At 59.4% G+C, this 26,131-nt stretch overlaps 1 protein-coding gene across 1 annotated transcript; it reads left to right on the plus strand.

The window, feature by feature from the left end:
* The first annotated feature begins 206 nt into the window (after positions 1 to 206).
* On the plus strand, positions 207 to 26,122 carry ABHD17C (abhydrolase domain containing 17C, depalmitoylase). The gene is made up of 3 exons (XM_045824885.1): positions 207 to 1,579; positions 20,412 to 20,591; positions 24,707 to 26,122. The coding sequence occupies exons 1-3, from the start codon at positions 1,011 to 1,013 to the stop codon at positions 24,924 to 24,926; spliced, it is 969 nt and encodes a 322-aa protein (XP_045680841.1). The 5' UTR covers positions 207 to 1,010; the 3' UTR covers positions 24,927 to 26,122.
* The last annotated feature ends 9 nt before the right edge of the window (positions 26,123 to 26,131 follow it).

The following is a 26,131-nucleotide window of genomic DNA, read 5'->3' on the forward strand; positions in this document are numbered from 1 at the left end:
GGGGCAGGGCACCTCCTGTGCATTCCTGAAAGGGAACTAGGCTGCCAGGCCCGGAGGAACAAGGAAGTCCGGGAGGCTCTGAGAAGTTTGCACCAGCGCACACTCAGGTTCAAGTGCTGAGTTAGATGGGCGGGGGGAAGACTACATGAGAGAAGAGTGCCCAAATCACAGTGAATTTAAATCATTTTAATAATGTCTCTCATGATGAAGACCACTTCAAAATCCCGGACTCGAAACAGGTCTGGGAGAAGCTAGCCCGGCACCGGGCCCGTAGTTTTACTGTGGGAGAGGCGCCGGCTAGTGCACGTGGGCCTGGGAACGGTCCCGGCGTGGCTGGGCCGCGAGGGGCGCCCGGGGCCTGGCTGACTCTCACCGACCCGGGGGCGGGCGAGGGAGGTGTGCCGTCGCCGCGTCTGCAGAAACGGCCCCTTTTGCGGGACAGTGCAGCCGCGTCCTGCCCCCCAACTCAACCCCTCCCGGGGCAGAAACTTCAGGAAGAGGCAGTTGGGAAAGCAGCAGCGCCCCCCAAGAGTTCGCGGGCCTTCCCACTCTCTTCCTCCCGCCCAGCCGACTCCCAAGGCCCCTGCAGCACAGGGCTCGGGTTTGGGGAAGGGAACCTCGGGGAGCAGGGCGAGGGGGGCTTTCCGATCGCGAGGACACCCCTTTGCAGCGGACGCTGTGGGCTCGGCCGGTTGCCCCGCGCGGAGCCCCAGGTCCCGGCTCCCGGGCGGGGAAGGTGCCCGCCCCGAGCGCGTCCGGGGGTGGCGCCGCCGCGCGGGCCCCGGAAGTGGTGGCGGGCGGGGGGCGCGCAGCAGCCATGGCCGCCGGCTTTGTGCGCGGCGCGCGGGTCCCGGCCGTCCGCCCCTCGCCCGAGCCGCGGAGCCGCCGCTGACCCGCCCCGGCCGCCGCCGGCCCCGCCCCCTCCGCCCGCGCTCTCCCCGCGCCCGCGCGCGCCCGCCGCCTCGCTGCCTGCCTGCCTGCCCGGCCGGCGGCGGGCCCAGGCCGTCCCGATGCCCGAGCCTGGCCCCAGGATGAACGGCTTCTCGCTGGGCGAGCTGTGCTGGCTCTTCTGCTGCCCGCCCTGCCCGAGCCGCATCGCCGCCAAGCTGGCCTTCCTGCCGCCCGAGCCCACCTACACGGTGCTGGCGCCGGAGCAGCGCGGCCCGGGCCCCGGCGCGCCCGCCCCGGCCCCGGCCCCCGCGGCCACCGCGGCGCAGGCGGCCGAGGAGGGCGCGGGCCCGGGCGCGTGCAGCCTGCACCTGAGCGAGCGCGCCGACTGGCAGTACTCGCAGCGCGAGCTGGACGCCGTCGAGGTCTTCTTCTCGCGCACGGCCCGCGACAACCGGCTGGGCTGCATGTTCGTGCGCTGCGCGCCCTCCAGCCGCTACACGCTGCTCTTCTCGCACGGCAACGCCGTGGACCTGGGCCAGATGTGCAGCTTCTACATCGGCCTGGGCTCGCGCATCAACTGCAACATCTTCTCCTACGACTACTCGGGCTACGGTGTCAGCTCGGGCCGGCCCTCCGAGAAGAACCTCTACGCCGACATCGACGCCGCCTGGCAGGCGCTCCGCACCCGGTGAGCCCGCGGGGTGGCCGGGCCTGCGGCGGCGGGAGGCGGGTGGGGGCCCTCCTGGCCAGGGGCGAGTTGAGAGCCCCGGGCCGCTGTGGATTCGCTTCCTCCTGCGCCCTGGCCTTCCCCCAGCGCCTCCTCCTCCCCATAACCGCGCCAGCCCTGAGCTTCCTGGAGAGCCCAGACTTGGAGGGTTTTGCCAGCGTGGGCACACCTGGGAGCCACCGGCCCCCCAGCTTCAGGTCTTCGGGTGTCGGGGTGGGGTGCTTAAGTACCTGCGGAAAGAAAACTACTTGGTTCCCATTCAGTTTGTGTGAGCTGGCCACTCGAGGCTGAAGTGACCTTGGGCAAGGCACAGGCCGCCTGGACGCCTCCTTTCCTTGTGAGATCAGGGGGCGAGAGGGGGTGACTTCCCAGAGGCTGTCCGGTTGTCCAGTGCTCTGTGGGGCAGCTGGGCAGCTCGGGCCGGAGCTGGAGGGCCGGTGGAGTGAAGTTGGGCCTGGTGGGGCCAGAGTGCGGCGGGACCTGAGGGTGGCTGTCCACGTGGGCCCTCCTCACAGCCTCTGCGACACCCAGGATGAGGGGGGATTTTACAGGGCATCCTCTTGACCTTGGATTAGCATTCGCACGAGGACTGGGACGTATTCCTGGAGGGAGGGCCATTTCCAGGCCAGGCTCAGATTGGGGTGGGGAGGGGGAGGAGCAGAGTGTCCGTCACGCAGAAAACTTGAGTTTTATTCTTAACTCAAAGCGGGCAGGTCGCATCCCCTCGCGGCCCGTGTTCTGTTCTGCGCCCACGACTTCCCCTCAGCCCGCTCCGAGTGGCGGCGGTGGGGACCCCCGGCATGTGTCTGTGAGGACACCTCGCCCCTTCGGGTGGAGGGCCCCGCGGAAGGATGGGGCGTGAGGGCGGTGGACGGACCCCCGCACGGTGTTTCTCTAAGACGTGTTCGCCGGGCTTCCACCCGACTTGGTCGGCATCCCGTGGGCTCACAGCCTCACAAATGACCCCCCGCCTTGCTGGGAAGGTGGCCTGTCCACCTGGGAAGCACCTAAGGTTTCATGCGTGTGGCTTGTTGGCGTTCTCCCGAGGTCCTGGCTGCACGTGGACCCTGGCTCCCCCAGGCGGGGGAGAAGGTGGCAGGTGGGGGTGCCGAGCCAGAACCCACGAGTCCCTGAGAGCCACCTGTGCCGGAGAAGGGCGCCAGGCGCACGGAGCGCTAGAATTTGCCGTTGCTGACGGTGTGTCAAAGATGAGGGCTGGCGACAGAGGACTCTGAGGTGACACAGGACGGTTCTGCCTCGAGCAGGTTGTGTAATCAAGTGTCCCCTTCGGTGCCTGTCCGCGTCGGAACGCAAGCCCGGCCGGGGGCCAGGCCCAGCCTTGGGCCTGAGCACACAGGTGTGCCCCTGTCGCCACGTCGGTGAGGTGTAGCCACTTCCTGGAGACTGGGGTCACCCCGAGTTGAACCGAGGGCGTTGCTTCCCATCACGCGTGGGTGGGGGTCACCCGAGGGCGTGTCTTCACGTTGCCCACGGTGTGTTTAGTTTTTATGCCGGAACTCCTGTCTAGGCTGGCAGACACACACCTGTCAAACAGGAGAAACCCTAGAATTCGAAGAAATCTTTCTCGTCCTCTCGTCCTGTGCTTGCCACGCTTTTTTTTTTTTTTTCAGTTGGGACCCCGCGGTAAGAGACACGCTGTACATCTGGATCGAGCCACACATGCCCACACGCCTGTGTCGCCAGATCTGGGGTGCACAGTACAATGTTCCCCGCTGTGGGCAGGGCATATGGCAGAATGTGTTCTGGTTCTCTCTCTTTTTTTGTTTTAGAAAAATACGGAACGAATAATCTGTTTTGTGAACTGCTGAGTTTATTTGTCAGCTCAGTTCTGGATACTGCTCCTGGCCCCCCCATCCCCCCCACCTCACCCCCCCTCATCTGACGGGTCTGGAGAAGGTGCCCCCGCCGCCCGCCCACAGGGGGCCTCTTGGCTTTGAGTTTGGTGCTTTGCCCGTGTCACCACGAAGTCCCTACTGCCAGACTCGTGTGTCTCGGGTAGTCTGAGAATCTAGGATTCTGAAGCGACTCAGTCCCTTCCCCGCCTGCCTTCAGCCTGACCCCTCGGCGTGAGGGGTCAGGTCTGCCCTCACCCGGCCTGGACCGCGGGACCTTTCTCTGCCGTGGCACGCCCCACTGAGGTCATCACTACGCCACGGTGCCTCCCACCACACACGTATCCACTTGGCTGTGGCCAGGTCACCCCCTTGTCCACCCCACCCCTTGTGTCTTGGGGAATCTGTCTCTCTTCTGACCTCCTGGTAATCCCGCTGCTGCTCAGCGGGGGCCTCCCGTCTCTCCCTGTGCTGGGGGGGCTGGTCAGGGGTGTGTGTCTGGGCTCTGCGTGCCCAGGCACCGCCCTTTGCTCCCTCCTTCCTGCTTCCTCAATCTGGCCTTCGCTGCCTGCCCTTTCGCAAGGCGGAAGAACTCCACGCTTCCCCGGGGCCAGATCGGATTCGCAGGCCCAGTCGGACCCAAGCCGCCTCAGGCTGCGCGGAAGTGAGGCCTGTGGCTCCAGCGGAGATGGATCAAGCGCGTGTGAGAGGATAAACCCAAACAAGCGCACAACCCCAAGAAGAAGAAAGGGACTATTTCAGCTGAAACATTGTAATCTAGAGAGAGCAGCAAGAGGGATCGGGCGTTTGTGATTCGGTTAGTCCCGGACTCATGGCTTAGGTGCAAAAGGCAAATTACCAGAGACTTCATGTTTCACCCACCCATTCATTCATCTGCCCAGCAAACCAGGAACCATTAAACACACGCGTATCGATTCTGTGCTCGTACCAGATGCTGTGGTAGGTGCCCCTGGAGTGCCATTAATCCCGCACTCTTTCTCTTTGTCGTGGAAGGGTGGGTGAGGTTGTAGAGGCATTCGGAACTGTGTGTTACCGTGTTACGACTTCCGCGCGATGGTAGGTGGGATCCGTAGTGGGAAAACCGGTGAGTGACGGAAGGTGGCGGCAGACTCCCCCAGGCAGTGGGAGCCGGGAACAGCCACTTCCCTGGGCACGCCGCCCTTCACGACCCAGCGTCCCTGCTCCCTGTGCTCAGAGGGCCGTGCCGCGCCGCTGAGGGAAGAAGGCTCGGGGTCCCCGCCCGACAGTGTGATCGAGGAGGGGGCCGCAGAAACAGCATGTGTGACGCTGATCTTCCCAGGGAGAAAACCTGGCCGCTCACGGCGTCCTGTCTGTGGGAACTTCCCATCAGGAAGAGCTGCGCTCTGAGATCAGACGCGCCAAAACGGAAGGAGGCGAGGTGGGCGTGGGGCGGAGGGCTGCTCCGGCCTTTTCCGTGGTGTCCCCTCCCCCTTCCTCCAGCTGCTCCGGCTGCCACGCTTCCCGCCCAGTCCTTCCCGCCCCGGCGCCACCGACCAGGTTTCTGTAGCACATTCTGAGCTCTGGCCTCCATCCCGCCAAAACTCCCTTTCCCGTGGTTCTGTGTGGAGGGACCGACCTTCCGGTTGCAAAAGCGCTAGCAAGGTGTTTCGTGTTTCTGTGTTAACGGGCAGCCAGTGCTGGACGTGCTTTCTCTCCCGGACATGCCGGGTTTTGCTTGGCATGGCCTTGGAGGCTCGGCCTCACCGTCCTGCTGGTGCCGGGGCGCGCCGGTGCGAGAGGACTTTTCCCCCAAGGGCGTCACTGAAGTTACACCGTCCCTGATGTCGCTTCCAGCCCTGCGCTCTGCTTTTCTCCCTCACCCTCTGTCCAGGTTTAGAAACTTCTCTGTTCGGTGCTGGTAATCCCACGCGAACGAAGACCCCAGAATCCGGCTTTAGGGGTCGCGGTGCTCATTTTGGCCCCAGATTTGCCCTCTTCTATTGGATTTTGCCAAAGCTTAACGTTAAAGCTGTAAGTCGGCTCCCTCCCGAGAAAGCTCGCGCACGGGAATCCAGATCCCGACACAGACAGACGCACTCGGGGCATTGTCGGGCTGTGCGAGTGACTGTCTTCTCAGGATTGCTTTCCGTGGCAGTCTTCTCGTTTGTCTGGAAGATGCAGTTCACCAAAGTGCAGCCATCACAGACCCTTTGGAACTGGGAGGTGAGTTCTGGTTCCGGCACCCCCCCCTGCCCCGACCTTTATGGGGTGCAGCCTGCTCTGCCTCCCCGCCCGCCGCTCTCAAAGGAGGGGACCGGCTGCGTGACTTCCGTGGTGCAGTCTATGGGCTCTTTCGTGGTTTCCAGTCTGCCTTTTGTGACTCTACTGGGGACCACGGTGGACTCAGTGTCTGCAGTGGATCTCAGCCCTGGCTGCACTGGGCGTGTGCTAGGGAGGTTTTGTACAAGTGTGTGTGCGTGTCTGTACACACGTGGTTATATATGCCTGTGTGCATGTGTGGGTAAGTGTGCATGTAGTCGTGTGTGTGTACATGTGTGCGTGTGTGTGCATGCACACGTGCCTGCAGCCAGGGTGGAAATGCACGAGTCCAGAAACATCCAGAAGCCGTTGAAGACCCGCCGCGGTTATAGTTGGTTAGGAGTTGAAGACAGTGGCTCCGGGCCGGGTGGCGCAGCTGGTTAGAGCGTCGTCCCTGTGCTGCAGGGCTGCAGGTTCGATCCCCGGTCAGGACACACACAAGACTCAACTGGTGACGCATCAGTCGAGGGAACAACAAATCGATGCTTCTCTCCCTTTTCTCTGTCTCAAATCAATAAAAAGAAATAATAACGATAACGACGATAATAGTCATCACCGTAACCCGTGCCGCCTGGTGCTCCATGCCCGGCGCGACGCCTTCCCCCGAGTGAGAGCGCAGCGCAGCGGGGCGGGGCGGGGGGCGGGGGCATGCTGTGTGGCACTGTCGGCACAGCGATCAGAGCTGCAGCAACCAAAGCTCAGATCCTGCCGCAGACCAGGTGCTTCCATCAGAAGGAGCATTCCGGACGCTGCTTCCTTCCTGCCCACTGTCCGCGGAGGTAGACAATGGCAGGGCGAACCTAGCCGGGTGGGTGTGGGCGCCTCGCCGGCGGGTGTGGGCGCCGGGGACCTTTGTTTCACGTGCAGCTGAGGGGAAGGAGCCTCTTCCACCGGGTCCCTCCCGCCCTGCGTTCGAATCCTGGGGCGCGGTGGGCCTCCGTCGTTTCAGTCGGGTGGCGCTTCGCCCACCAGGGTGTCTCCATCCCCAAAGGAGACCTTCACAGGAGAGGAAACCTCACCTGGGGTCCAACACCTGGCAACTGCCCCGCAGGCCTTGCTCTCCACCGCTCCCCCCACCTCCGTGCTTCCGGCGTAGCTCCCGGGAGCTGGGGAGCTGGCCCGTCTTGCCCGCCCGAGGGAACCAGACAGGTCTCCGGGCGCGGGGTCGGCGGAGAGGATGTGGAGGTGAGGCCCCTCCCTCCCCACCACTCAGGACCCTCTGGTTGCCCCTTTACTTAGGGGGCGACCTCCCACGGGTAGGGGGACCCTCCCCTTTCCCTGGAGTTCGCCCAGAAGCCCGAGTCACGCGCCCCTGTGGCGTCGGTCACCTCGGGTTCCTGTAGAGCCTCCTGGGCTCCCGGGGTGCTGCTCACGGGTGACTCCCCCGTGTTGGTTTCCTCAGACTCGGCGTTCACGGCCGACCGTCCGTCCCCGAGCCACGATGCGGAGGAGGCCCTACCTCCTGGTGGCTCGTCCCCAGGGGCGAGAGGGGGCGGAGGGCCTCCAGGCCGCGCTGGCGCGTGCTCCTCGCTGACGTGTCTAAATGGGCGAAAGGCAACCTGGGCGGAGGTGCCGGGCCCGGAGCGCCAAGCAGGCCTGGGCTCAGAGTCCGCCCGCAAACCGTGAGGCTCCAGGCGGCAGCTGGGCTCCGTGAGCTCACCCCCCCGCCCCGCCCCGACGTTGTGGGGGCGGTCAAGTGAGGGGCAGCTTCTGCAAAGCAGCTTTTAGTGGTGGTCGCGGGGAGAGCCAGACCGACCGACCGGCCGTGGGCCCTGTAATTACCTGGGCTGGAAAGTTCTGTGACAGCGGATGTTGTGGGCGGCCTTGGCCTCAACAGTGTGATGTGTCCCCGAGGCCGTAGCTAACTCCAGGGTATTTCCGAGTCTGTGCTTTCGGTTGCTGAGTTGTTTGACCTTCACTGTGGTCCTTATCACGGGAAACGTTCCTGTCATGTAAATGGTAACATGTACACGCCCTGACTGGGTTGCTCAGTTGGTCAAAGGGTTGTCCTGATGCGCCAAGGTTGTGGGTTCGATCCCCGGTCAGGGCACGTGCAGGAATCAACCCATGAAGGGAAATAAGTGGAACAGCAACTCAATGTTCCTCTCTTTCCCTTTTCTCTCTCAAATCAGTAAATTAAAACAAGGTAATACGCACACACACATTTAGAAAGGACCATTCCCGTGCCAGTCATTTCCAAAGCCCTGCAGAGAGGCTGCCCCCTCCTGTCCTGCACTGTCCCCGAGGGCCCGGCCTGTCTGCCTCCTTCCGGCCCCCCCCCAACTCTCCTCAGAGCCCTGGCGGCCCCCCCCGGCCTGGGCCCGCGTCTTCGCAGGGTGGACAGTGGTGAACGGGAAGGTTTCACTCTTCCTCCTGCCCGCCTTCTTCCCCTGTGTGTCCTCTCCGAGCTGAAGACAGGACAAGAGTTTCTTGGGGACTTTTGTCGGGACCTGACCCTTTCAAAGTCCACTCTTGCGTCACATTGGAATTGCTTTCTGGTCTTCGGTCGCCCCAGAACAGCTGTGCGAACTCATTCACGCCGTGGAGAGTTCGAACCTACGTCTCCCGCAGGACTCCCCTCCCCCACCAGCAGCTGCTTCTCCGGAAAGTCCTGCTGAGGATGAAGCACCGCTCGCTGCCTGTGTATTTGTGACAGGGAGAAGAATAAATGTTCTTGTTTTTTGTTTTTTTGTTTTTTTGTTTTTTTGCTTTAAATGCCCACAGCATGGTATACACGGTTTGGAAGCACCAACACGCATAAACCTGTACCCAGCTACACACACGCCGGGAGGCGAGCTCTTATTCTTATGAAAAGAGGACACACCACCACCAACTCAGACGCCAGCCCTCCAGGTTAACATTGTTGCCTAACATGTCTTTGGATTTCCGTTCTCGGAGTCACAGGCGCTGAGCGTGAGGAGGAATGAAACATCTCACGTTCCCCGTCCTTGAACGCAAGCGCAGGCCCCGAGGGACGCTGGGTGCTGGGCTGGAGGCTGGGTGCAGGCTGTCATTGTTGCCGTGTCTTCTCTGGTACAAAAAAAAAAAAAGAAAGAAAGAAAGTCTCCGATTTGCATTTGAAAGATGGCTTTGAATACCGCTGGAGAGAATCCCCCCACGGAATTCTGCGCTTTTGTCTAACGGTATTCGGGAGGAGAAAAATGGCTCCCGATCCTCTGGAAGTCGATTCAAAGGAAGAAAAACGACCAACCGTTTTCTAGGGAGGTGGGCGGTGGGGTCGGGTGGTTCTGTGCACTTTGCCCTTTGCGCTGTGGATTCCGATAAGGTGCAGCCGGGCTGAGGATTCGTAAACAGAGCCCTTGATAACCTCAGGGGGGTGCCCGGGGCAGAGGTGAAGGGTGGCCTGGGCTTGAATCCTGTCTGTGCTGGTTTCCCCGTGCCTCAGTTTGTGACATGGGCAAACGATGGTCATGTTTGTTATGAATGATAAGTGAGTGAATGTTCGCAGAGTGTCTAGATCTGCGTTTGAAGAAATGAGCTTTTAAAGCCACTGGAAAGACAGAGGGAAAGAGATGAAAAAAGTTGAGCGTTCACAGCCTTTAAAGATTTGAAAAGTTAGCCCTGGCTGGCGTGGCTCAGTGGATTGAGTGCCAGCCTGCGAACCAGAGGGTCACCAGCTTGACTCCCAGCCAGGGCACATGCCTGGGTTGCGGGCCAGGTCCCCAGTGCGGGGGGTGGGGGTGGGGGGGGCGGGGACGCGTGAGAGGCAACCACACACTGATGTTTATCTCCCTCTCTTCCTCCCGCCCTTCCCCTCTCTCTAAAAAGTAAATAAAAGAAAAAGGATTTGAAACATAGCCGCCCCCTGTGTTCCTCAAGGGTTTTGTAGTCTCCCAGAGCTGCTCTGTGAGAAAGCTGGGACCTCGAAACAGAGAGTGAGTGGTTTCCACCAGCTCTTGCGGCCGGGAGTAGGGCGGGGAAGCTCAGCATGTTTCTTTTGACTTTCAGATCCGCTCTGGGCGGCCTCTGTTACTTTGTTGCCATTTGCAGTTACTTCCGCAGTTTGCTTCTCGGTGGTTCTGTCACTCGGTCAAGAAGGCAGCCGCGTGCAGAGGGCCCCCAACGTCTCCCCCCCATTTGACTTCTCTCAACCCTGTCGAGTTCAACTTCCCACTCCGTGGTCGTCCCTGAAGTGGGTTTTAAAGAGCCACACACCGACCTATTTTAAATTCCACGGGGCAGTGTGTTTGATTCCTGTGCACCTGAAATTGGGCCAGGTTTTCGTCCTGAACCGCATCCTTTTTAGAAGAGGAAGTGAAGCTCTTTAAAATCCGTCCCTCGTGCCCTGGCCGGGTGGCTCCGTTGGCTGCAGCGTCGTTCCGTGCCCCAGAAGGTTGCGGGTTCGATCCTTGGCTGGGGCGTGTCCGGGAGGCAGCCGGTGGATGTTTCTCTCACGTCAGTGTTTCTGGAATCCGGACGTCCAGAGCTGCTCCGTCTAACCCAACCTTGGTTGAGCGATTTCTTTATTTTTTGAAAATAAAATGTTCCAGGATCAAGTGTAAAATTAGATTGATCACAATCTTAGGTTCTGGGTACACATTCATAACCTGTTGTTTAATTTATCTGTTTGGGTTTCGAGTGGGTTGTAGTGATGTAGTTACTCTTCCAGACCTTCACCTTGAGAGCTAGGGAAATGAGCGTGTCTCTGGCCGTCCAGCCCCGCCTCCCGCTCCCCCACCCCCAGCAGCCCCCCGGGCAGTCAGCCCCCCCGAGTCCCGCGTTTACCTCTGCCAGTAATCCCTTTATTGCTAACATCCATCACTCTGCATCCGTGTGGTGTGAACGAATACCTGAAGTAATATCTCAGCATCAACACTCAAGTTCACCCAGGGAGAACAGTTTTTCTTCCCCTAAGCTCCGCTCTGTCTTACCCTTTCCTGTCCTGGGTCCAAATCTCGGTTCTCGTCCTGCTCACCCCTGTCCCAGGTGGGGAAGGCCCTGCTCACCCCTGTCCCAGGTGTGGAAGGTGCTGTCAGCCCAGTGAGGACGGGGAGGCAGAGGGGCCGGGGTCTGGTCCCATCTGATTTCCCCACAGAGTTGGACGCCAGGTGGAGCCTCAGCCGCTGTCGGCCTCACTTGACTTTGCTCTCACCTGGTCACTTCTCTGGCAGGCTAGGTGTCCCTGCCACCCCCACACCTCATACTACGAGGAAGTGTCACTGGTCTGAGGAAGTGTCACTGGTCTGTGGGTCATTCCTGGCTGAGTTTTTACCCCTCCCCCACCTGGCCCTCCCCTCTGAACTCATTCTCGCTGGGTGACTTCTCCGGGACAGGCCCGGAGCTCACCGCGGTGCTGCGGCTGTGGGGTGGCCCCCGGGAGGGCAGTGGCACCGTCCCCGCCCCCCGCGCCCGTGGCCTGGACGCCCGGGTGCGCCGTCCGGAACGGCACCGCTGACTGTCCCGCGTACAGGCGCGTTTTGGAACATAACCAGGAGCCGCAGGAGGATAGACTTGGGTCATAAGGAAGATTTCACTGTTTGCCAGTTCACTTAAAGCCGTAACTCCCTAATTACTTCCCAGTTTTTAGCGCCAGATGGGTGAGTCTTTAAGGTGACATTTACGTCTAGCTTTCCACACGCGATCCTGAAGGGGCCTTCTCCCGTGCACGGCCGGGCAGAGGTCGGCCCCAGGCCGGCGGGCGCTGGCCGGGGGCTCACCAGCCAGAGCTCTGTCATAGCTGATCCTCTCCCTCGTCGCCTCACCTGCCGGAGGTGTGCGAGACGCTGCCGCCGCCGCCGCTGCCGCTGGCATTTTTAGCACCTGTGTTTCTGCACGTTTCTCACTCCTCCAGTAAAACAGTAACAAAATGCTCCTATTCTAAAACACTGTCTCTGAAACCCTTACGTGGCGTCTGACGCCTTTTCCTTGGGAGCAGGTCGGGGGTGCGTCCACTTGTCCTGATTCCCGGGGAGCTGGGGGCTCCCGGGCAGACGCCCAGGCAAAGGGTCTCGAGGAGGTATTCTGCTGGTTTTACGAGCACCGCTGGCCTACCGTGCGCTGGGCTGGTGGCCGCACCGCCCTCCCACGGAAGCCCACGTGGGCTGCCAGGAAGGGGGCCCAGGACGGGGGGAGCAGGGCTGCCCCAGAGGCGGGCACCCGTGGGAGCGTGGTTCCCACTCCCGCCGGGATTCCGTCTCCTGGAAACCTTAGGAGCAGGTGTGAGACCCTCCCTTCAAGTCTGTCCCCCCCGCACCCACACCCACACCCACACCCCCACAAACGGGGTTCCATTTGGGTCTCTCGCTTGTCGTTGAGTGTGTGTCTAAACCAGCTTTGAAGATGTCACAGTTCCTCTTTGGACGTGAAACCGCGTGCGTGGCCCACCCACTTCTCCCTGGCCCTGACCTTGTTCCTAGTCGGCCTTGACTGCTGGGTCCGGGTCTTCTGCGTATGTAACTCCCGAACACTAGCACCTGGTGACGTGGGGGCCTTTGCCTCCGCGGGAGACCGTGTTTGACCCGTGAAGGGCAGAGTGTGGGGGAGGGGCGCAGAGCCACTTGACGTCCAGACAATCCTCCTTCCGTCTTGGGGGGAGAGGGGCACAGTGCGGGGGCGAGGCACCCTCCTGGTTTTCTGAAGAAAGAGCGCCATTCGCGTGTTCTCGGAGAACAAGTCCCAGTAAACGCAGTGAGGTGTTTCGCCAGGCAGGCACCGGGCTCCGCTAGTGTGCCCGGGAGGAACTCGGTAGGACGTGGCGTCGGGGCGAACCCCATTTTCTCGGCCACATTGGACGTGTTTCCTCAGACGACGATACATGTGTGCAGTGATCAGCCAGCCGGCCACTCGCTCCCACCCCCCCACCGCCCCCTCCCAGGGTGTCCGGGAGCAAGTTGACACAGTATTTGTTTTTCTTGGTTATCCACTCCTGCGGCTTCCTTCGGCAGTTATTTCTGGGTTTTTGTGGGCGGCGTTTGGGTTCGAAGGAATGAATACTCCTAGCCCTGCTGCCTCTGTGCCGGTGAGCGTGTGACCTGTGTCCGCCGTCTCCCCCTCTGCCCCGAGGTCAGATGCCTCCGGTGTGGCGGGAGGTGGTCCGGTCCGCAGTTTTCTGTGCGCCGCTCCCGCAGCCCAGCCCCGGCCGCCAGGGATGTCCCGTGGCTCCTCCCGCTCCTCCCGGCCTCATCTCCGCGAGGCCTCATCTCCGCGACTCCTGGGGGGTCTCCCTCCGCTGTGTTTTCTCTGTCCTCTGGGTTGCCTCTCTGTTCTGGCCGTTGGTGCTCATCTCTGCGTTCACTCTCGGACGCCCGTCCTCACGGCTTTCTGGACGTTTCCAGGCCGGGGAGACCTTGCGTGCGAGTTTCCCTTCTCCCTGAGCCGAGGGGCCGGCGGCTGCGATGTGGGAGCCCGCAGCCCAGTTGGTTCCACCCGCAGAACCTCAGGGCGGCCCGAGTGTGTTGTCTGAAACGCCAGCACGCGTGACAGTTTGTGAGGAAGTGTTTCCGAGGCGCTGTCACAGAGGCGTCTTCCGTCCCAGTGGTGCGCTGCCTTCGAGCCCTGGGGCTCGGCGGGGTCTCGGGCGCCCCTCCCCCAAGCTCCCCGCAGAGCCTGGCTTTCTTTCCTGTTCACCGTCTTCATATTTAAACATTTTTTAAAAGATTTTATTTATTCATTTTTTAGAGAGGGAAGGGAGGGAGAAAGAGAGAGAGAAACATCCATGTGCGGTTGCTGGGGCCCGTGGCCTGCAACCCAGGCATGTGCCCTGACTGGGAATCGAACCTGCGATGCTTTGGTTCGCAGCCCGAGCTCAATCCACTGAGCTACGCCAGCCAGGGCTTGTATTTAAACATTTTCATCTCCGTTCCCGGGGGGGGTTTCACGTGGGGAGACTGGAGAGACACGCCTTCACTTGGCCGATTTTGATTAGAACTCTCATTTATCGGTCTTTTGAGTCCTGCGCCAACCAGCATTTCCGTGTTCGCTTACTTATATGTCTGTGGCTCTGTTTTCCCGGTTTCTTGGAGAACAACTGGAGCCCAACAGTCAAAGGTTTGCCGGGGAAAGAGGCACGAGGGGGTGGTGCCCCCTGGGGGGGTCAGTAGCCCGGTGCGCCTCAGAGATTTGGGGCCAGGGGCCGCAGGGGCGTGGCTTGGGGTCAGGTGGCCGCGGGGATCTGAGCCAAGAAGCCCGGGCCCCGTGGCCGTGGGGCAGGTGTGCCCGTCAGGCAGGTGTGCCCGGGGTGCAGTTCCGTCCTAGAAGGCTCCAGCGTCCACATTCCTCTGCGCCGCCCTCGGCCCTTGAACCACGTCCCAACCCAGCATTCTTTAAATATTAGAATGCAATCCCTTTCTAAACATAGAGGCCGTTTCCCCGAGCTGGCTGGGAAGGGATCAGGTGACAGGAGAAGTGGGGGGAGGCTGGGGGCCGGGACGGCTCCGTGTGGCGTGGCTCGCTCGCAGGGCGTCCCCGTACGGGAGCCCGAGGTCCGTGGAGCGAGCCAGGGACGGGCCTGGCAGCCGGGTGCGGGTTCCTGCCGCCTCGGGAGGTCTGGCCGAGCACCCGCGTCACGTAAAGACGCGACTCTGGAGTTGGGGGCGGGGCCGGGCCGTCAGGCCTCCCGCGCTGCTGAGTTCGCCCGGTCACCGAGAAACAGCGTGGCTGCCGCCCCCCCGCCCCCGGCTGGGGGTGGCCATGTCCAGACGAGGTGCTCCGCTCCGGAGGCAGCATCGGACCTGGGTCCAGAGCCAGGCTCTGCTGCCTCCCGGCTCCGGGGCCTTGGGCAGCTCCCCGCGCCGCCCGGGTCCCTCAAGGTCAAAGGGACAGACGGTAGCCCCTTGCGGGCGGTCACTAGGGCTTGAGAGGCGGGTTGTCTGGCTGTGGGCCAGGCGCCTTCTGATGGTGGACAGGAGCTGGACAGGAGCTGGACAGGAGCGGGGTGGCCGCTGTGAGGCCCCGGTGTTTCCTGGTGGGACGGGGAGCCCCAGGAGCCGGGACCTCTGTTCATGACGGCTGCCACCCCCGCCTCGCCCTGCGGGACACCTGGCCTGGCCGGGTCACAGGGCCTGGAGGGGCGGAGCCTGCAGGGGAGAGGGGCGGGGCCTGAACCCCTCCCCTCGCCTGACAGATGGGAATCCCGAAGGCAGGTCACTCACTTGGGAGCTAGCGTGCCCAGTGCCCCCGTGTCGGAGCCTGCGCGCCACCTGCGGGCTCAGGGGCCTCGGCCTCACTCTCTCAGGACACCCAGGGGACTGTCCGTGCAGCCAGGAGCACTTGAGGGCCTGCCTGCCTGCGGGACAGAGTGGAAAATGTTTTTAGAAGGTAAAGTGGCTCCTCTTTCTACTGGTCAGATCAAACCTCTGACGGCGCAGATGCTCTGAGAGTTTAAATAGACGCCCACCTCGGCCCCGGGAGACAAAGAAGACCCTAAGGTTGGGCATCGATCGCTGTTTTAGAATGAAAGACACCCCCACGTCCAGACCATGAGGATACGAGCCCCCACGAGGGCAAAACCCAAATGATACTTGTTAATCCCTGTGCCCCCAGCTCCTGGCACCGTGGGCGTCAAGGACACTGGGTGAGCGTTGGGGGGAATAAGTCGTCCCCTTCTGGCTCCCGCCGGCTCCACGGAGAGCTCCAGTCAGCACGAGGGCAGGTAACCGGCCGGGCAGAAAAAATGCTTGGCTGACGTGCTCCGTACCAAATGCTCGACTCACGTATTTCCTTTATGGAAATGTGTAACCTTGCTCGTAAATTCCGCTTTGTGCCAGAGAAGTAGCAAGCACGAAACTGCAATAAAATCCCAGTGTTTTCATAAACATCTGGACGGGCCATTTCACGGGGTTTTGAACCCGAGGAATTCTGACAGGTTGTGGGAGAGGGTGGAAAACTGGCTTCGTTTTCGAGCTCAAGAGGCCTACAGAGTTGAGGTGTCGAAAGCATTTGTTAGGGCGTTAGCACAGGGTTTTATATCACTTCGATTTCTTTCGAGTTTCGAGTGGGAAAAAGAAACCAACAATTCTTGGCGGATTGGAATTAGGGAGTGAAGGCTCGCCTTTTGCTCGTTACCCTGAGTTGGCAGGGACTCTCCCACCACCACAGCCTCTCTCCCCGCCGGGCGTCGGCTGGGTTAGAAGTCTACTTGGGAGCCTCCCGGGCGAAGGCAGGGGACTCGTGATAAAGTGCCCCTTGCTGTTTTGGAAGAGAATGAGGGATACTGGAGTGTCGGGGGTCCCATGCGCTTAGGAAGAGGAGAGGGCGCAGTCAGGGCGGTCAGCTTGGAGCTGAGTGGCCATGGGGGTGGTGGTGAGAGGCCGAACCAGGGAGAAGGCAGGTGGGCGCTTGGAAACAGACATATGGGGTCCTACACGAGCCTTGCTCAGACAACGGGACACCTTTCTTACTTCCGGGGTGAGGGAAAGGAACACAGCCCCCACGGCAGGTGCCAGGGCTGGGGGGCCCCCACTGGGTCTGACCCCTCCTCTCTTCTCTCCCGCCCCCGCCTCTGTGTGATGTAGCATTTATTCCCAGCGTCTGCCCGCGGGGTCCTCAAGTCCCCTGTCCGTGTAGAGCCCACTTCTGGTGACTGGCCAGCTCTGCCCTCCAGAAGGGTCCCGTCGGGCGGGTGGGGCGCCGATCGCCACCCCCTGGCTCCTATCTCTGTGTGCGACCAGCGCCCGGGGAAAGCTGTCCCAGTCTGCAGCCTCCGCAGCGAGGACGTCTCATCATTTCAGGACGAAAACCTCCGTGCGCCCCCGTCCCCCGCGTGAAAACCTCACTGGCGTGGGACGGCTCTGCCTTTCCAAAACAAGCTCAGGAGGAGACACACAGGGTGTCGTTCATCCTGCCTCGGCAAAGCCGAGGCCACGACAGAACAGAACGTAAGACGCCAAGGTCAAGAGCGTGGACTTGAGGGGCGAGAAAGCTCAGGGAGGTCTCGCGATGTCTGCGAAGGGGGCGGAGCCTGTCCGGCCGCCGGGTCTCCGGTCGCTGTGCTGGGCCCCCGAGGGCTGGGTGACGTCACCGCCCAGGCCCCGGGGACGTGCCCGGCGGGGGGCGCGGCGGGCGGGCACTTCTGACTTATTGGCGCCGCCGTGCTCCTCCTGGTCGCGCCGAGGCTTCCCATTCGCGATCCATAAGGACGCGGCGTTCGCTCTGTTACGTTTACGCGCCGCACAGTATCTTAGTTACAACGCAATGCTGATGGTGCCTCCAGGCCGCCTTTCAGACCGGCGTGGGGAAGGCCGTGAAAGCTCCCAGCGGGGGAGACCTCTGAGGCTGGCGGGCAGGCAGGCAGCCGCCGTCCGCCCCGCCCTGCCCCGCCCCTCGGAGGCCGCGGGGGCTGGTCTGCAGGCCGGGGTGGTATTTTAGGGTGCAGACGGCCGCTCTAATGACCGCCCTGGAGCGTTCAAATATAGAAGTTGGAATTCTGCAATGGCTTTGTTCCGATTGCTAGGTGCCACGCGAAGACACTCGTCTGCGTGGGTACTGTGGGTGGTGGGGGGCCAGTTGCGGGGTCCCCAGGAGAGAGGGGGAGGGCGGCAGAGTTGTTGTGTTGTCCTAGGGAGCCGTTCTCCTTTGTTTCGCTAAAAGAAAAAGAAATAGTTCCAGGCGTGGTGGAGAGATGATGGAGAGGACCACGGGTCTCTGTGGCGGGGAGGTCAGGGCGATGCTTAAATAAAACGGAGTCCACGTCTCCCCTCAGAGGTTGGCCGTGAGCAGCACAGGCTACCAGACCGGTAAAAGAACTCAGTATTGGCAACATGACCATGTTATCTTTTTTGTTTCCTTTCTTTGTTTTTTTAAAAGATTTTATTTATTTGTTTGTTTTTTAGAGAGAGGGGAAAGGAGGGAGAAGGAGAGGGAGAGAACCATCAGTGTGTGGTTGCCTCTCGCGCGCCCCCTACAGGGGACCTGGCCCACAACCCAGGCATGTGCCCTGACTGGGAATCGAACCAGCGACCTTTCAGTTCACAGGCCGGCACTCAATCCACTGAGCCACACCAGCCAGGGCCATTTTTCTGTTTTCTGTATGTTCCTGGTAAATTGTAATGACTGTGGATTTTAGAGAGTTCACAATTTTAAGAAAACCCAAACTTGACTGTTTATCACTGTGGCTTTACTACCTATCCTAAGAGTCGGATCTCATTTTTGAACTCTGGAGATCTGGCCTTTTCCCCTTGCCCCCAGTAACAAGGGACAGATCCTCGCGAGTCCGACCCCGCAGGGTTGCTCACTGTCTTCCTCCTTTTCGTCACGATAAAGCACACAGAGCGCACTCTCCCGTCGGAGCCCTTTTCCGAGTGGCCGGTTCTGCGGCCTTCACCGCCATGCGCCCGCAGAGCTTTGCGTCCCCCCCCCCCCCAAGGATAAACTCTGTCCCCCGCGAGCAGAACGTCCACTTTTAGAGCATCAGAGTTTTCAGGTTGGTGCCATGGACACACTGATCCCGAATCGTCTCCATCTGAGTTGGAGGAGGGGCCGCGAGTCCCACGCCCGCCCCATCGGGAAGAGCCACACGTCACACCTGCGAGCAGGGCTGGCGGTGTGGCCCCCGCTCAGCGGGGACGGAGACGGGAGCCGGCAGCCCCGTGTGGTCTGAGCTGCCCTGCACCCTGACCGGGAGCACCCCTGTGAGCTTGGTGAGCGTCTGTCTTACTCGTGACTCTTCCCCCCACCTCAGTCAGGCCGCATCCGGGAGCTGGGATGGCCGAGGAGCAGCCGTCTTGGTGATTACCGGTCCGAGTCCGGTCAGCAGCCTCTCTTGGGGCTCCGCGGCTCTGGTCTGTAAAGCAGAGTTTCCGCCTGTGTGATCTCCCAGGGCTGGTCTCTGTAAAGCACCCAGCAAACGGTCTCAGGGAGACTTTTCCTATAACGAACCCCGAGGGTTGGACTTTTCTAGGCCTTCCCAGGGGATGATTCCGCAGCCACCTGAGACTCGGCACCTTCCCAAACTGGACTGACTTTCTGACAAGCCAGAGCTCCGGCTGCCCTCGGCCTCTGCCCCGACCGCCCCCCCCGGTCTGTACCGCTTCTCCCGACACACGGCTGACGTGAGCCGCTCGACGACACTCCTCACCCGGCCGGCGCCTTCTTTCCCGGGGCCACGACGCATCTCCGGCCTGCTTCCTCGCGGGGTGCTGGGGGCGCCCCTCTGGCGGGCCTCTGCTCCCGAGGCCCCAGCCTGGGCAGCTCCGGTCCGGTGCTTGGCAGCTCCCCCTGCCCTGGAGCGGCTGCTGTTCCGGTCTCTGCGTTTCCAGGCTTCCCCTCCCCCGCGGCGGCTTCCAGCTCCGAGTGTCCTGGCCTTCCTGTCCCCATGTCGACACTTCCCTTCTCTGTGCTCCGGTGAACTTGCCGACCGTAATGCTCATTCTGCCTAAACGTATACTTGGGTGTAGTGCTGTTCCTTGGTGTAAATCTCATTTTCTTCTGTTTCCCCGGAGACTCACCATCCCCCCTGATTTGAGTCAATGTTACTGGATGTGGAAACCACTGTCCACATTGCATCGGGTTTTGACAGGTCCGGGGGTGGGGGTGGGGGTGTCAGTGATCTGGTTTACTGATGCCCCTTTTGGCCAAATGTCCTCAGTCAGAAAACAAAACAAAATAAAACAAGACAAATAGTTGACATCACTAATGTTCAGTTTTTAGATTTTCTCAATCCGCGAATTCAGCAGACACTTTGAAACGTGTTTCCTTTGCTTCCACCACTGGAAGTCACGACCCACAGAAGTTTGTGAAACATCACTGTAACATTAAAGAAGAAAAAGCCTGACCCTCCACAGGTGTCCTTTCGCAAAGGGAAAACGGCCCGTCTCGGGACGGAGGCTGCGTTGTCTTCCTCATCAGGAGAGTACAAGGTGCTCAGGGGTTAGACTCGGGCCTCCAGATGGGAACACCGGTTCACCGGGGATGTGCCCACGGCAGGCAGGCAGCCGGCTCCACAGGAGGGCCCCGGGAGCTGCTTCCGTGGTTGGCAGGTCTTGTTTATCCACCTGCTTCCCTTCCTGGCCCGTCCTCGAACCCCCAGTGGGGGGGGGGTTCCTGCCCCCTCATCCCTCAGCGGACGCTCCCGGGACCCCGTGCGTTTGTCTCTGTCCCACGTCCCACGGCGTTCCCACCAGGCATCGCCGCTCCGAACCGTTCCCACCGCCGACTTCAAAGTCGGTGGCCCCGTGCCAGGTGTGCTGCTTCTGCAGGGGACGCCCAGCTCCCGGCAGGACAGTGCCGAGGCCGTCCCCTCTGACAGGATGCAGGCTGTGTGGGGGAGCGGCCCGCGCGTCCCTGTTCTCGGTCAGTGCAGAGAGCCGCACGCTGAGGTGAAAACAAACAGGTCTTTGCCTCCTCGGTGACGTGGGCACTGGGGCACGGTCTCAAAGAAGCTCTAGCGAGGGAGGAAAGCAGAGGATGAGACGGCCCCGTCAATACTGACACGAGATGTATGACGCACGGATGTAGTTACTTGTCCAGAAGGAAAAAAATGTCATGGGTGCTGTTTCTGCAAAGCGCTGTGGAAGACAGCACCTCGGTGGTCACGTGTACGGAGACATGGCGTCCCGTCGGTGTCGGTGAAGTGGACGCGTGGGGTGATGGGAGTTTTGTGAGTGTGCAGCACTGCGGTTTCTCTCTCTCTCTCTCCTCTGTTCATTAGCTAATGGCACGCAACCTCTGACCCCCGCCCCCAGGTACGGCGTGAGTCCCGAGAACATCATCCTGTACGGGCAGAGCATCGGGACCGTGCCCACGGTGGACCTGGCCTCCAGGTACGAGTGTGCTGCCGTCATCCTGCACTCGCCGCTGATGTCCGGTTTGCGCGTGGCCTTTCCCGACACCAGGAAGACGTACTGCTTCGATGCCTTCCCCAGGTGAGCCCGCGCCGGCGCCGCGGCCGCCCCGTGACCCCAGTTCAGGTCCCAGGTCGCCGTTAACGGTGGGCCACGAGTGAACATTTACCAAGGGCTCCGTCACGCCCGGGCTGGCGCCTGAGGGACGTGGAGGGGCGTGAGCGTGACGCACGCACGCCGGCCGGAGACGTGGTGCTCTGGGCCCGACCCGTCTGCACAGAGGCAGCAGATGACGAACGAGGGCCTGGTCCTCGCTGACAGCCAGGCTTAAGTGCTTCGCTGCGTGTGCAGGGCGCAAGCACCCTGCTCGTGGGCCAGGAACTGAGTGTTCGGTGTCCGTTCATTCGGGTCGACGTGAGTCCGAGAGAGCTGCTTGCAGTGTGTGCACCCAGACCATTAGCACAGGTGGGACGCAGGCTCAGGTGTAAACTGCAGGCACCCACGTTTTGGTGATGATTTTTCGTCCTTACCTGAGGACATGCTCATTGATTTGAGAGAGAGAGGTAGAGAGACATCAATTGGTTGCCTCTTGTGCACACCCCGTCTAGGATTCGAACCTGCAACCTAATAGGTATATGCCCTGACCAATAGGTATATGCCCTGACCAGGAATCAAACCTGAGACCTTTTGGTTTTGGGGATGCCACTTCAAGCAACTGAGCCACCCGGCCAGGGCAGCACCCACAGGACAGCACCCACGGCTGTGACGTGTCTCTTCAGGTTCTTTTTTATTGTTTTAAGTAAATCTCTTACATTACTCTTTTTTTAAAGATTTTATTTATTTTTATTTATTTATTATTTTTCTTTAGAGAGGGAAGGGAGGGGGAGAGAGAGAGAAAGAGAGAAACATCAATGTGCGGTTGCTGGGGGCCGTGGCCTGCAACCCAGGCATGTGCCCTGACTGGGAATCGAACCTGCGATGCTTTGGTTTGCAGCCAGCACTCAATCCACTGAGCTATGCCAGCCAGGGCTTCTCTTCAGGTTCTCAGTCAGCCAGTTCAGCGAAGGGAAAAAATGAAGGGAGCTGCTTCCACGCCGTGAGGTGGCTGGGTAACAGCCGCGAGGACGGCAGATGTGAGCACGCTTCCTGGGAGCGCACCCTCCATTCTCTCTCCCCCTTTCACGAGGAGACCTCCCCCTGCCGAGGGGCTGGACCTGGGCCCCAGGGAGCCTGTGGACGGGGGCTGAGGTTTTCTCGCTGCCGCCAGCGGGAGGGAGACAAATGCCGAGCAGCCAGCACACGGCTTCCTGAACGCCTCTGTCTGAGAATCTGCTTTTGTTTTTTTTTTTGTTTTTTTTTAATCGAAGTTGAGGACTGTTTTTTAATAAAAACTGTTGCCCCCTAACCTTTCCCCTGGGACCTTGCTAAAGTGGTCTGAGGCCCCAGCAGCCCTAGGAGCTGGCTCCCCTGCCCCTTGGATAGGAAAAGCCTCAGCTGAAATAGCGTCCCGGTTGAGGATTCTGATTGACCCGTGAGTTCCTGTCATTCTGCTGCTTCTCGGTGTAGAAAAGAGCACCATTCGGTCTCCTAAAGGTCTGTGTGACACAGGCTGTCTCATGTCGCAAGCAGAAACCTCCTGGTAACGCCTGGGGCGAGCCTCAGTTCGGAGCGGTTAGTACCAGGATGCCGTGCAAGTCGGTTTCCCGGCACCGCGGAGCGCTCCGCGTGCTTCTGGTGGCGCGCCCGGGAGTGCCAAGTGGGCTGATGGCTGTCTCCGCCGGGGCCGGCCGATTGGTGCTGAGCTGGGAAGGAGAGGCCGCCGGCTGGTCGGAAGGGAGAGAGGCTCAGCCTGCTCGCGGGAAGCCGTTCGAGGAGTTCTCCCGGCAACAAAGCGGACAGCGTTCTTCTGACTCCTGAATGAGCTTGCATCTCCGAATGCGGCGGGAGCGCTCGCTCACTGCAGCTCAGGAACGACCAGGAAACTAGCAAAGACTCTTCACAGCGCGCGTGCGAAACTCCTGGCATCTGGCCGAAGGGTAATCTCAGGCTTCAGAACAGCCTCAAGATGGTAGTCTGGTTACTGGACTCCCTTTACAGATCAGGAAACTGAGGCTTCACCAGCCCATCGTGTTGCCTAGTTACGGTTGGTGAGTCGGGGGGACGGCCAGAGAGAGCCGCTCCGCCTGTTCAGACCCGTGGAGTGTGAATGCGACACGTTCCAACAGGGGGCGCTCACGGCGACTCTGTTCGTGGGCTGAACTGGGGCAGCGTTTCCTGGCCGTGCCGGTCGCTGCCAGACGCATCGTGGACTTGCCTCTGTGCCCCTTCTTTACGGGAGGGCCCCTTCCCCTCTGCTTTTCATGTTGAAAAAGTGAAGGAGGCCTTGGCCCTTCCTGGGTCTATAGTTTATTTTATTTTACCCTTTACATTTAGAATCAGACGGTGGCATTTAACTCCAGACACGCCCGCCAGGCTGTAGAGATCGTGCCAGAGTGTGCAGCGGGGGGCACAGCCCTTTCCCTCGGCCACTAAACGGCTTTTTTTTTTAAAAGATTTTATTTACTTATTTTTAGAGAGAGGGGAGGGGTGGGAGAAAGAGAGGGAGAGAAACATCAATGTGTGGGCGCCTCTTGTGCGCCCCTTCCTGGGCACCTGGCCCACAACCCAGCCATGTGCCCTGACTGGGAATTGAACCAGCAACTGTTTGTTTTGCAAGCCAGTGCTCAATCCACTGAGCTGCACCAGTGAGGGCAACATCTTTTAAATGGAACAGAATTCACTGAACTCTCCCATTCTTAGAAGAAGTCCCTCTAAAATTAAATGCAGGGGAAAGTCAGTTTATAAACAAGATCCTGAATCTGTGAAATTGAACGCTGCCGCTGAGGCTCTGACATGGCCGACGCGGGCTGGCTTCCTGGACGGTCTGGAAGTGGCTGCAGCCCCTGGAGCCGTGGGAGGCGGAGCCAGCGGGAGGCGTCAGCGATGTCATAGCTCCTCCTCAATCTCCACCACCTTGCAGCTGCTACTTCGTCACCTCTCCAAGCTTCGGTTCCGCCCTGGTTAAACAGAGCTGGTCTTTGCTCACTTCTCAGGTCCCACTGAAGGCGACATGAGGTTTTGTGTGCGCGGGACAAAGCGCACAGCTGTGGTGAATGTTTAACAAACCTGAGCTGTGACTTTGAGCAGAAAGTCCCCGCAGAGAGCAACCGAGGGTGTTCCTCTGTCACGTGGATGGAAGACAGAAGGAGGAGTCAGCTGGAAGAGGGACCTGGGCGGGCGGACAGGCTGGACCGGGGTGACGGCCTTCTCCCTGTTTGCTCCTGGGCTGAGTCACCTTCCTGGGAGAGGTCACCCCCACGCCCAGCCCAGCAAGGCTCAAAGCCTGCGGCCTCCTCCTGGGAAAGTGTTTTCAGGGCCTGGAGCACATTCTTGTGAAGATCCTCAGACAATTCATACTTCCAGGGCAGCTTTGATTGCAGTGAACAGCCAGAAACCATTCAGAACCCAGTGTAGGCATTGCATGAATTTTCCGAGCTAAGGAGCATGCAGTGTGTATCAAAAGTGAGGCGTTACCTTTTACGAAATGTGCTTTGTGAGGATCCTGTTCATCGGTTCTGAAGGCAGCTCTCAAAGAAGACTTCCCAAAACCCGAGCGGCCAGGGATTAAGCGTTCAGCTTTCAGAGGAGACATTCCCCTCAACATGCGAAGTTCTAGCCTGTTTCCTGTTTTGAAAATCTTCTCAAATAATATGAATACGTCAGAAATAGTAGTTACTGGATTGTTAGTCCAGTGGCTTTTAGGAGTTCTGTTTTTAATAAAATACTTTTAACAAAAAACACAATGGCCAAATGAAACGTATTCTCACTTGGGTCTCAGAACAGAAAAAGACGTCAGTGGAAAAACGAATGAAACCCAAAGAAAATCCAGAGTGCATTGAATGATAGTGTATGGATGTTGGTTTCTTGGTTGTGACAAAGAAACAGTGACACTGTTCAGTGTCTGCCTGAGGGAAATGGGTTAGAGGTGTACAGGAACTCTGCGTTATCTTCGTTCCTGTCCTGTAAATCGAGAATTAATCCAAAGGGAAAACTTTTTTTTTAAATTAACTACTAGAAATGGGGGGGGGCCGTAGTGGGCTGTCAGCTGTGAGAGTAACTAAAGAGCCCTTTCCTCCCCTCCCCCTCTCTGTCCACAGCATCGACAAGATCTCGAAGGTCACCTCTCCCGTGCTGGTCATTCACGGGACCGAGGACGAGGTCATTGACTTCTCCCATGGCCTGGCCATGTACGAGCGCTGCCCCCGAGCCGTGGAGCCCCTCTGGGTCGAAGGGGCCGGGCACAATGACATAGAGCTTTACGCACAATACCTGGAGAGACTAAAACAGTTCATATCTCACGAGCTTCCTAATTCCTGAAGACGACTTGATTTTACCTCGCTTACTGTGAACACAAAGGGTCCTCTGGCCCGGGCGACCTCCAGGGAGGGTCGGCCTGTAGGGCGTGGTCCTCAGGGAGCTGGGGAAGCCTCAGGCTCGCGGCCAGAGGATTTCTACTAATACACACACCCCACCCTTTCCACCGCACCGCACTGCGCGGCTGCCCACCTCGCGTCCTTGCAGGGACTGGGGGCGAGGGCCGGCGGCGGGGCGGGTTCTGGGCGCTGTGTAAAGGATGCTCCCCTCCAAGTCTCCGGCTTCCCTGTCACCTAGGATTCACTTACGCAGGCCTCTCCCTGCCCTCCCCATGTCCTCCGCCTTCCCAGGGTCAATGCCTTGGTGAAGCTGTGCGGGAGCGGCTGGAAGACTGGTGACAGAAATGTCCTCCTAACTCCTGCGAACATGCCGGCCTTCCCCCGACACAGGTCACTGGAAGGGTAACTGGCTGGCACCGTCCCGAACAGCTTCACCCGCTGGAACCATAGAAATATAACTGGAATATTCTTAAACTAAAAGAAACTGGATTTTTTTTAAGTGTAAATTTATTACTAGCGAACAGAATTTTCCTATTTTGACCAGCTGGTCTAATGACAAGAGCCTAACCGACTTTCCTCCTGGCGAGTCCACTTTGTAGGCTTTTTAAAAAGTCCTGTAGATAAATTTGCAACACATTTGTGCATAGATTCCTAATGGATAGTTGTCCTTCGTCAGGATTCAACTGCAAATTCCTTGTTTGTAATGTAAATGATTGGATACATTTTGTTAATATGTTTTTATTCCTATGTTTTGCTATCAAAAAATTTTATAACATTTCCAAGACAAAAAAAAGACCAGTTTAGGCTTTGAAGAATTTATGTAATTAAAACTTCACAGAACTAATCTTTTTACTTTCACAGGTATTTAGGTTTTGACACTGGAGTTGCATCTTATAAGCATCAGAAATGGAAGATGCTTGAAATTGCTACACTGCTCGAATTGGTTGAGGGTTTGGGTTTGGAGGGTTTTTTGTTTCGTTTAGTTTTGTTTTACTTTTTTTTCTCCAAATTTAAAAGCCTTAAATGTACTGTGAGCCTCAGATTGTTGTGCGGCTGGACCGAGGTCGAGCACCGGTTTGTGTACTGCGGCCTGGGCGCGGCCCAGCGGTTGGTCACGGAATAAAGGATGCATGGATCAGACCGTGGGGT

This window comes from Phyllostomus hastatus, unplaced genomic scaffold (genome assembly GCF_019186645.2).
Source record: "Phyllostomus hastatus isolate PE091 unplaced genomic scaffold, TTU_PhHast_1.1 phas_scaffold_555, whole genome shotgun sequence".
Classification (NCBI taxonomy): domain Eukaryota; kingdom Metazoa; phylum Chordata; class Mammalia; order Chiroptera; family Phyllostomidae; genus Phyllostomus; species Phyllostomus hastatus.